The sequence below is a fragment of the Bufo gargarizans genome, chromosome 2 (genome assembly GCF_014858855.1).
Source record: "Bufo gargarizans isolate SCDJY-AF-19 chromosome 2, ASM1485885v1, whole genome shotgun sequence".
Lineage (NCBI taxonomy): Eukaryota > Metazoa > Chordata > Amphibia > Anura > Bufonidae > Bufo > Bufo gargarizans.
In genome coordinates, this window is record NC_058081.1 from 549,349,227 (window position 1) to 549,361,254 (window position 12,028).

The following is a 12,028-nucleotide window of genomic DNA, read 5'->3' on the forward strand; positions in this document are numbered from 1 at the left end:
AGAATAAGGCATTAGGTGGACTGAGAACGTCTCAGAGTCAGTTTTTCATGATGTGCTCAGGTACTGGACTGGTTATTTTACATATCAGTAAAGCCTTATTCACACGTCAGTGTTTCAGTCAGTGATTTCCATCAGTGATTTTAAGCCAAAAACAGGTGCAAATCTAAACACAGAGCAGGTGCAGATCTTTCCCTTATACCTGATGTCTGTGGAGGCTCTAGTCCTGGTTTTGGCTCACAAATCACTAATAGAAAACACTGACCAAAACACTGACATGTGAATGAGTCTTAAGAATGGAACAGCTAGAAGACAACAGAAGGCCAAGAAGTAGGTTTTAAAGGTTTTCAGTTAGGGTTAGGACAGGCCAAACTTAAATGGGGAAGTTGTAAGTACATTAGCTGGAGATATAAAACTAAAACTGCTAAAAAGAAAGACTTGGATTTAACAACAAAGAACAATATATTGATTGGTCAAAGTATTAAAAAATGCTTTCCTAATTTAAAGAACATCAGCCAATGTAAATGTTAAATCAAGTAAGAAAAGTTGCACCTAGAAAAATAAATTGTTAATCATATAAAAATGAATGGCAAAAGATTTTAATGGGTTGTTTGGATCCTGTTCCAATACTTACCGGGTCCTCGATGGCCTCTGCTCCCATCGCAACACACAGAAAATCCCAGGAGATGCCTACTAAGCCAATCACTGGCTGAGAGGGCTTCAGATGGGACCAGGAAGCTAGGACTCGGTAAGCATTGGAACGGCAGTGGAGGGGGTATTGGTGAGGTGAGTAATGCTGCTTCTGTTTATTTTTTTTAACCTACTCTAAGGCTACATGCACATGATCGTATGTGTTTTGCAGTCCGCAAAAAAAAACTAAAAACTGATGACATCCGTATGCCATCCATTTTTTTTTTTTTGCGTATCCATTGTAACAATGGACAAGAACAGGACATGTTCTATTTCTTTTGCGGGGCTACGGAACGGACATACTCATGCGGATAGCACACAGAGAGCTGGCCACATTTTTTCGGACCCATTGAAATGAATGGGTCCGCATCCTATCCGCAAAAAAAAACAGAACGGACACAGAAACAAAGGTTTGTGTGCATGTAGCCTAAGTCCTTTTCTAAAAAAGTATTCCCTAGTGAACAACCCCTTTAAGAATGCCAAATCTAGGAAAAAACTAAGATAATTGTTGGGGACCAAGAAAAGGCTTGAGACCTTAACTACCTTCATGTAACAGTAGCAGTCAATCACTGGCACCAACGGTGACCCGCTACATCCTGTCATCATCACTGCAGCAGGAAGCAGAGAAAGGAGGGGGACTGAGGATCCTTAGAAGGAGAGCGATGCAGGGTCATTGAGGTGTGAATACCTTTTTGTAACTTACTTTCATTCTGCTGCAAAGTTTTAAATATAATTTTTAGCCTTAACCCTTCAATCAACAATGGAACATTACATCAGAACCAGTTTTGTACAATAATCATTTTTTGAGAGGAGGGATAAATCTGGGTGTTGATAAAACGTTAATGTTAAGAGAATCCAGTGAAATGTTTTGACTGCCTTTATGGAATCTACTAAATGCCATGTGTGACACATCAGAAAAACATTTTGACTTGATTTCCCCATTCAAGAGAGTAAACAGAGATATTCATGATTTATGACCAAAAACAAATGAATTATTACATAAAAATTTGACATAGTAGACAGAATGGGTTTCTTATAACCTTCCTTCCTGTGTCCCCAGCCAGACGGTGGAATCTCTGCTGACATCGTTACAGGTTTCTTGCTCTTCTACACAATTCAGTCTGTGGGCTATAAAAGATATTGGAGCTGGAATCCTATTACATGTAAAATAAATAACTTATTATAATAACTACTGGTTCATTCTAAGGCCCCTTTCACACGGGGGTTGCGGGAAAATGTGTGGGTGCGTTACGGGAACACCCGCGATTTTTCTGCGCGAGTGCAAAACATTGTAATGCGTTTTGCACTCGCGTGAAAAAAATTGCGCATGTTTGGTTCCCAGAAGTTCGGCCTTGGGATCGGTGTTCTCTAGATTGTATTATTTTCCCTTATAACATGGTTATAAGGGAAAATAATAGCATTCTGAATACAGAATGCATAGTATAATAGTGCTGGAGGGGTTAAAAAAAATAAAAAATAATTTAACTCACCTTAGTCCACTTGATCGCGGCCCAGCATCTCCTTCTGTCTCCTTTGTTGAATAGGACCTGTGGTGAGCATTAATTACAGGAACAGGACCTTTGATGACGTCACTCCGGTCATCACATGGTACGTCACATGCTGTTTTACCATAGTGAATCACCAGCATCTCTTCTGTCTTCTTTTGTGAAGAATAGGACCGTTGATGATGTCACTACGTTCATCACATGGTCCGTCACATGATCCATCCCCCTGGTGATGGATCATGTGATGAGCGTAGTGATGTCATCAAAGGTCCTATTCCTCACAAAAGAAGACAGAAGAGATGCCGGCTGCGCGAACAAGTGGATTAAGCCGAGTTAAAATTGTATTTTAATTTTTTTAACCCCTCCAGCGCTATTGTACTATGCATTCTGTATTCAGAATGCTATTATTTTCCCTTATAACCATGTTATAAGGGAAAATAATAATGATCGGGGCCCCATCCCGATCGTCACCTAGCAACCGTGCGTGAAAATCGCACCGCATCCGCACTTGCTTGCGATTTTCACACAACCCCTATTCATTTCTACGGGGCCTGCATTACGGGAAAAGAGGAGCATGCAGCGATTTTCACACAACACACAAGTGATGCGTGAAAATCACCGCTCATGTGCACAGCCCCATAGAAATGAATGGGTCTGGATTCAGTGCGGGTGCAATGCGTTCACCTCACCTCTCGCCCGTGTGAAAGGGGCCTTACACCAACAGATTATCTGACCAATATCTGTCCAATCAGACCAATAGTGTGTGTGTATAATAGGAGTTACCGATATTATTGGCCGATATTCATGATTTTCAAAGTTATCAGTATCGGCATCTAACCTTGCTGATAATGCGTCCAGCGCGCTTTCACAGAACATAAGCGTGCTGCTGTCAGCGCGCTCATGTTCCCTCAGCAGCACAGGGGAAGAGTCACAGGAGCCGGTGCCCAGCCTATATGACAGGAAGCTGCGATCAGGGGCAGTTAACCCCGCAGGTGTCGCACCTGAGGGGTTAACTGCTGCCACTGATCGCAGCTCCTTGTCAGAGGGAGGGTGTCGGCTATGCGATTCTGCGCCGACACACCCACCTCCTGCATTAAACGTTAATTCTCATTGGTGGTGCAGTGCGCCCTCCCCAGTTGGTGGAGCAGTGTGCCCCCCCCCCCCCCACCCCTCAGTATTAAAAACATTGCCATATTGCCACATCCGAAAAGTCTAAACTCTTAAAATATTTTATAAAAAATCTCCTATGTAGTAAACGTCATAACAGAAATTATTATAATTTTTTAGCAAAAATGAAAATGCACAGAATATCGGTATAAGTTATCGGCTATCGGCCTGAAAGTTCACAGGTTATCGGCTCTAAAGAAATCTATATCGGTCGATCCCTGTATAACAAAAGATCTGCGTGTGTAAACAGCCATTTTACCAATGATTAGTCAGAAAATCTGTCAGAAATCTGTTGGTGTATTACAGCCTTAAGGCCTGTAGTTCACTGGATGAGGGTCGGCCAGATCATCGCTAACAAGCGTTCGTAGGAACGCTAGTTAGCGATGATCAGCCTGTGTAATACTGCTGCCGATTCCCCGATGAATGGCAAACGCATCTTATATACAGGCACAACAATCATCATTTGCCGGCGGCAGATCAGGACGTCTAATCATGCTCTGCTGCCGGCAAATAATGATTCTGTATGAGGACGAGCAAAGGCATTAGCGATCCCTCCTCCCCATACCGAGCAGGCGGTTGTTGGAAAGGAACGATTCCTTCCTGACAATCAAAATGCTCATCTGCCAGTCTAAGACGGCCCTTAGTTATGGAGCAGCTTACTTTTAAAATAGTGATATAAATGGGCAGCACAGAGAAAACAAAGGCCTACCTGGCACATAGGTGACGCAGAGGACATGTGCATTGTGAATTTCAAACTGATCCATGACATGGTTTGAAGAACTTGCATCTATCACCATGATCTCGCTGACAGAATGGGTACCCGAACAGATCCACGTTAAACTATTCAAGTGCGTACCCTGTCCATGAACGAAATAACAAACAGTTAATAAGAAAAAGATCAGTTCTGTCAAGAACACGTTCAAATATCTGTCACAAAAATAATCTAGGATTTTTCAGAATCCATGTTAGGATGGTGTATACATTCTGCACTAGGAGTTATTGTCATCATATGTTCTGCACAATTCCAGGATTAAATCTGTACTTCTACTTCTCACAAATATTTATAGGAAAAAATAATTAATTTGACAGCTCCCTTTATAAACCGACAGCTGATTGGCCAGTCATGTGACTAGGGCTGAAACGATTACTCGATTGAATCGAGTAATTCGACACAAAAAAAATCCTCGATGCAAGACTCGTTTGCGTCAAGTGACCATCGAGCAGGAGTGAAGCGTACTTACCGCTCCGTGGTCACCCACCGGCCCGTACCGCGCTGCACTTTCAGCCCTGACACATCGTCAGGACATAGTGCACGTATGCGTGCACTATGACCCGACACTGTGTGACGTCAGGACGGCAGTGCAGTGCACGGAGAAGAAGACGGAGGAGCTGTGGAGCGGCGCCCCTACAGGAAAGGTAAGTACTGGCACCGGGGGGGGGGCCACGCTGATGGCAATTAGGGGGGCAAGGTGATGGCACTGGGGTGGGGGGAGAGCTGAAGGCACTGGGGGAACGGAGCTGATGGCACAGGGGGGGGGAGCTGATGGCACTGGGCGGAACTGATGCACTTGAGCTGATCACACAGGGGGGAACGAAGGGTGTTGGAGAATGATAGCAGGGGGTCTGATGAGTTTTTATAAAGAAAAACAGTCTATTAATTCATTTTTTATTATTATTAGAGTACTCGATTAACTGTAAAAATAATTGGTAGAATACTCGATTGCTAAAATAATCGTTTACTGCAGCCCTACATGTGACTATCCATTCACTTCTATGCACCAGTGAATGCGATTGGTCACTAAACCAGTCTTCAGAATCATTCAGAGATGCCCCTTAGACTTTTACTTTCAGTAGGTCTCTACTTGAAAGGGGTTGTGCCATTAAGACAACTTATTCCCAAACCATAGGACAGGACATAGAGTCTGAACAGCGGGTTTCACGATTGTGTGGCCCCGCGCCGATCACGAGAATGGGGGATCAGGGCTCCTCCGTTTGAATAGAGCGGGGGTCACCCATGCATGTTGAGGCTCCACTCAGCTCTATAAGGCTATTGCTATCTCCGGCAGTCCCACAGAGTTGACAGGCCAGGGGATGCTAATTGGACACTTATCCCCTATCCTGTGAATAGGGGATACCGTATTTTGTGTCCCATAAGTCACACTATTTCCCCCCCCCCCCAAAGTGGGGGGAAAATTCCCCAGCATCTTATGGGGTGAATACTAATGAACGCTTCCATTATGGAAGCTCTCATTAGTACCGGAGGACCGAAAAGCGGCAAAGACTCTGTACTTACCGCTTCCTGGTCCTCTGCGAATCGGCTGTGCAGTAGCTGCGCACAGCATGAGGGTGCTATGTGAACTCACGCTGTGTGGGTCAGGTCACAGCACAGCCACCGCAGGAAGAAGAGAGCACTGGCGGTGAGGAACGGAGGCGTCCGACGCAGGAGAGATATGTGGATTTTATTTTATTTGCTCTGAGGCTGGGGGCTGATAGATGGCATGGGGGCTGATATATGGCTGGAAGCTGGGGGCTGATATATAGCATGGGGTCTTATATATGGCTGGAGGCTGGCTGCTGATATATGGATGGAGGCTAAGGGCTAATATATGACGGGAGGCTGAGGGCTAATATATGTCTGGAGGTTGAGGGCTGATATATGGCTGGGGGTTGATATATGACTGGAGGCTGAGGGCTGATAAATGGCTGGGGGCTGATATATGGCATGGGGTCTTATATATGGCTGGAGGATCGGGGCTGATATATGGCTGGAGGCTGGCTGCTGATATATGGCTGGAGGCTGAGGGCTAATATATGACGGGAGGCTGAGGGCTGATATATGGCTGGAGGTTGAGGGCTAATATATGGCTGGAGGTTGAGGGCAGATATATGGCTGGGGGTTGATATATGACTGGAGGCCGAGGGCTGATAAATGGCTGGGGGCTGATATATGGCTGGACGCTGATCTGAGGCTGGGGACTCATCTATGGCTAGGGGGTCTCATCTGAGGTCTGAATAGGGGTGTTATTTATATTGGGGATCTTATCTGAGGTCTGATTGGGGGTCATTCACATTGGGGTCTGATCTGAGGTCTTATTAACATTGGGGGTCTGATTGGTGGTCTGATCTGATGTCTAATGAAAAATTATTGTCTTATTGTCCTCCTTTAAAACCTAGTTGCGGCTTATGGGCCGATGCATCATATAGGGTGAAAAATACGGAAAACCCCTTTAAGCAGAACTACACTTTCACAAAACTGCAGGGTACCACAAAAAAACGTGATTGTAGGGAAAGAGGTGTGAGGACTGCGATTAAACAAATAATACTTGGTCCATTTATAAGTGTTGAGTATCAATTATAAGGGGACAGACATTTGTAAGACCGCATATTCCTGATATTTGCCCTGTGTAAAGATGCCGCTGTTCACCTGACAAATGAGCAAGCTCTTGTTCGTCGGATGATTGCATCTATCATGCGGCACTTAAATCCTCATTTGTCGGCAGCACGTTGCTATGTGTAAACCGGGACGTACTGACAGACAATGAATTTGTAGGAGGAAGAAGGATTGTAGTAGCGATCATTCAACCCCATACACACAGAGGATGACCTCTGCACGTAAGCAATTCAATCCGCTGGCAATGATCGGGAATGAGCAGTTTGTTTCCAATTATTGCCCTTCGAATCGACCCATGTAAATTTGCCCTTAGGCAAGTACTGTGGCCCTTCATGTTAAACACGGGTGAGCATGTAGAGGATGTTTTATAAAAAAACGAGTGTATTCCATAAGTCATGTTCTCTTCCTCTGCTTATTCTCTAACAAAGAACCTGCTAGGCTGTCCAGTAAAATTTAACAAAAAAGTTGAATTACATCTTCATTTCTTTTGGTCATCGAGTCTGTTGTCGTCGTTCCAGTTGCACACCACAGCTGTAAAGAAATATATAACATGCAAGACTGTAAGTGACAACAATGGAAAAGAAATGGACACACGGAGGACAGAAGAACTTCATAGGAGGTCATAGCAATCAAGTGTTAACCGGGCAAATCGTCTAAGATCTCAGTGGTGAAGTCATGATCTTCAACTGACTTCCATACTGAAAAGGATCCATTAAAGGAGCACTCCTGGAAAAATGTAAACTGAAGGTAATCTTCTTACCGGTGACTGTCTTTAAGAGTTATCCATTAATCCATTCCCTTCTGGTCCTCTACTGTGTAATGTGACCAGCATCGACTCTTCAACTGACGCAGAGTCTTACATGTGGACAGGAAGCCAGTTTCTTTATTTATTCCTATGACAGCCTCAATGTCAGCCCCATAGCAATGAATAGAGAAACGGACTTACTTCTACACATAAGATGCTGCGTCAGTTGAAGAGTCAACGTGTCTGTAATATGACACAGCTGAGGACCAGAAGGGAATGGATACATTTCAAATAGAGCCAGCAATATGAAGATTACCTTAAAGGGGTCCTCTCACTTCGGCAAATAGCATTCATCATGTAGAGAAAGTTAATACAAGGTATTACTAATGTATTGTGATTGTCCATATTGTCTCCTTTGCTGGTTTGATTCATTTTTCATCACGTTATATACTGCACATATGCATGGTTACGACCACCCTGTAATCAAGCAGCAGTGGTCGTGCTTGTATAATGTAGGAAAAAGTGCCGGTGACCTTGACCGTGGGAGTGTGCATAAGCCGGCACTTTTTCCTGTAGTGCGTAAGCACGACCACCGCTGCTGGACTGCAGGGTGGTCATAACCCCTGGATACAAGCAGTGTATAATGTGATGGAAAAATGAATCCAGCCAGCAAAGGAAGCAATATGAACAATCACAGTACATTAGTAAGTGCCTGGTATTCACAATATCTACATGATAAATGTCATTTCCTGAAGTGACACAACCCTTTAACTATAATTAACATCATCTATCTTTCTAAGGCCCCATTCACACGTCCGCAATTTCATTCCGCAAAATGCGGACCCATTCATTTCTATGGGGCAGCACGATGTGCTGCCCAGATCCGGAATTGCGGATCCGCACTTCCAGGTCCGCAATTCAGATCCCGAAAAATATAGAACATGTCCGATTCTTGTCCGCAATTGCATTTTCTATTAAGTGCCGGCGATGTGTGGTCTGCAAAATGCAGAACGCACATCGCCGATGTCCGTGTTTTGCGGATCCGCGGATCCACAAAACACACACTGACGTGTGAATGGACCCTAAGAGGTCAGAGAATAAAAAGTTTTGTGGAAGTGCTTCTTTAAGTCATTTAACCTTGCTTGCATTTCCGTTACTTGAAATCTGACAGGTCATTTTAAAGTTATTCAAAAAGAATCAAAATGTATTTTCTGGCACCCAGAAGCAGACTTCATGCATGCATTTATCACAGCTGATCGATACTGGCCTCTATGGTACCCGCTCATGTCTAAATCAAGGAATTCCGCCATATATGTTCGGCAGTCATCCTTAAAGAGGTAGTCTCATCATAGACAATGGGGGCATATTGTCTTATAGGTGCGGGTTACACCGCAGGGACCCGCACCTACAACGAGTACTGGTCGCTGGAGGACTCTGGTCCGGCCACCACCAAGCCGGCTCCCCATAGAAGTGAATGGAAGCACACCACGCAAGACCGGCCAGCGCTCAGCTATGTTCACCGGCCCAATAGAAAATGAAGGGAGGGCGGCTGCGCATACGCAGTGCACCCTCCTTCACCTTCGTGGCTCCTTTCTCGATATAGATGCGGGTCCCTCACCTATAAGACAATGGGGGCAAATCCTAGCGATATGCCCCCATTGTCTGTCATGAGACAACCCCTTTAAGGGGTTCATTTCCTGGGCATTTAAGGAACTTTTTATCTAGGCACTTCCCCAAGAATACTAAAAATCATTCACACTCAGGCCTCCAGACATAATACACTGTACTACAGAAGTATTATACTGGTGATTGAGCCTTCTAGTGGTCAAATCCCATAGTGGGACTACAACAATATTTTAAAAATGAAAATAAAATATTTATAAATATATTTTAAAAAAAAGTCACAAACATTGTTTCCATTGAAAAAAAAGGTATGAAAAAAAAATACATGTTTTGTATTGTCACGTAGGTAAACTATAAAACTAACAATATTTATATTGCATGGTGAACACCATAAAAAATAATAAAAAAAATAATAAAAATGAAATAAGTGATCAAAAGTTATATATTCCTGAAAATGGTCCCAATAAAAACTACAGCGCTCTCAAAAAAACAAGCCCTCACACAGCTCCATCAATAGCTCCAAGAATAACTCCTAGGCCTAGAATGACAGAGGTTTAAAAGAATAAATCAGTTTTACTGAATCTTTCCCCATGAAACTATATACGCCGGGCCCTCACGTAACAATATTAATTGGTTCCAGGACATCCATTATAAGTTAAAACTATTGTAACTTGAGTCCATAACTCTATGGAAAACTAGTAAGTTGTTCCAAAGCCCCAAAATGTCATCCCAAAAAAATTTGAAGATTTAAGACAAATAAGCAGATAACATAGGGTACTTTCACACTAGCGGTTTTCTTTTCTGGCATTTTTTCCATAGGAGTGTATTATTGCCGGATCAGGCATTCAAACTGCTGCATTGACGGATCCGGTATTCCGGTCTGCGCATGGGCAGACCTTTAAGGGTACTTTTACACTTGTGTTGTTCTTTTCCGGCACTGAGTTCCGTCCTAGGGGCTCAATACCGGAAAAGAACTGATCAGTTTTATCCCCATGCATTCTGAATGGAGAGCAATCCGTTCAGGATGCATCAGGATGTCTTCAGTTCAGTCTTTTTGACTGATCAGGACGGAGATAATACCGCAGCATGCTACGGTTTTATCTCGGTCCCAAAAAACGGAACACTTGCCTGAATGCCGGCATTTATTTCTATAAGAATGTATTAATGCTGCTAGTGTGAAAGTAGCAGTCCTGCTGCTAGTGTGAAAGTAGCAGTCCTGCTGCTAGTGTGAAAGTAGCCTAAGAAAGATAAAGCACACCCTTACATATAACAGTCAGGAATGGCCGCTGGAAGCTGTAAATCCCTTTCTATGATGAGGACAGGAGCTTCTTCAGGGTCCTGTACAGTACACAGTCTGCCAGAAAAATAAAATGGAGCCGCCCTCACCTGATATCCAAAAGAAGAGTGCATCCTGGGCAGTACAGGACATGTAATACCGCACTATACTGTAAAGAGGGCTACTATACAACCAATATAGATAATTTACCAGTGAAATGGCCATGTTGATTGGTTATATTTGAGTCTAAAGCATTGTATGTTCTATCTAGTTTCAACTTTTGATAGCCCAGAAAAGACCTGCTCCGCTCCTCCTGCTCTCGTCAGGCCAGCAGATTGTGCTTCCAGTCAACATCTCCTTTGGTTGTGTAAAGGATAAAATGTCACTTACCTTTGTTCTGGGATCTTTCTGATCCAAAAGACGAAGTTGGACTAACACAGGTGCATCCCTAGGCTCGCCTTCTGCATGAGAGTCCCCCTAGCAGACACAATAAGTGCAATGCCTTAATGTTAAACAAGGTCATACTTTCATAAATCTGCCAGCTATTCCCAAAGTGTCAGATGTGGTTAAAAGGTAAAAAAAAAAGCCTTCCAGGGAAATAAAACGCCCACTACAGGAAATGTGATATCAAAGACTTCCCCTTCCACACGTGCTTCCTGTTGACTCCAGAGGAAGCAGCAAGAAGCTGCTGCAGATTGCCATCTTTCATATAGCCTATAACTATGAGTGATGGCAAATCCTGGGTTGTACGTCACTCCCTATGAAACCCTAGAAAAAGCAGACCCTAACCACTTCACATCTGGGCCATTTACCCCCTTCCTGACAGAGCCTAATTTAGCAAATCTGACATGTGTCACTTTATGTAGTAATAACTTTGGAACGCTTTTACTTATCCAGGCCATTCAGAGACTGTTTTCTCGTGACACATTGTACATCATGTTAATGGTGAATTTGAGTCAAAATGGTTTACTTTTATTTATAAAAAAAAATCCAAAAGTTATCGAAAATTTGAAAAAAAAAAAAATCACTGTTTTTGAATCTCTCTGCTTTTAAAACAGAAAGTGATACCTTAGAAAATATTTATTACTTAACATTCCCCATATGTCTACTTTATGTTGGCATCATTTTGCAAATGTCATTTTATTTTTTTAGGACATTAGAAGGCTTAGAATTTTAGAAGCAATTCCTAAATATTTTAAGAAAATTTCCAAAACCCACTTTTTAAGGACCAGTTCAGGCTTACACAGTGGAAACCCCCCATAAATGACCCCATTGTAGAAACTACACCCCTCAAGTTACTCAAAATTGATTTTACAAACTTTGTTAACCCTTTAGGTGTTCCACAAGAATGAAAGGAAAATGAAGATAACATTTCAAAATTTCACTTTTTTGGCAAAATTTTCATTTTAATCCATATTTTTTTTCTTTAACACATCGAGGGTTAACAACCAAACAAAACTCAATATTTATTACCCTGATTCTGCGGTTTACAGAAACACCCCACATGTGGTTGTAAACTGATGTAAGGGCACACGGCAGGGCGCAGAAGAAAAGGAGCGCCATATGGTTTTTGGAAGGCAGATTTTGCTGAACTGGTTTTTAGATGCCATGTCCCATTTGAAGCCCCCCTGATG

At 43.0% G+C, this 12,028-nt stretch overlaps 1 protein-coding gene across 1 annotated transcript in view; it reads right to left on the reverse strand.

The window, feature by feature from the left end:
* LOC122928581 (C-Jun-amino-terminal kinase-interacting protein 4-like) overlaps positions 1-12,028 on the reverse strand; it is a 116,434-nt gene that overhangs the window by 25,535 nt on the left and 78,871 nt on the right. The window contains exons 16-19 of the mRNA XM_044281562.1: positions 10,785-10,871; positions 7,225-7,281; positions 4,069-4,216; positions 1,728-1,815 (exon numbers count right to left, since the gene is read on the reverse strand). Of these exons, the coding sequence (XP_044137497.1) occupies positions 1,728-1,815; positions 4,069-4,216; positions 7,225-7,281; positions 10,785-10,871 (380 nt within the window). The remainder of the gene's footprint in view (positions 1-1,727; positions 1,816-4,068; positions 4,217-7,224; positions 7,282-10,784; positions 10,872-12,028) is intronic.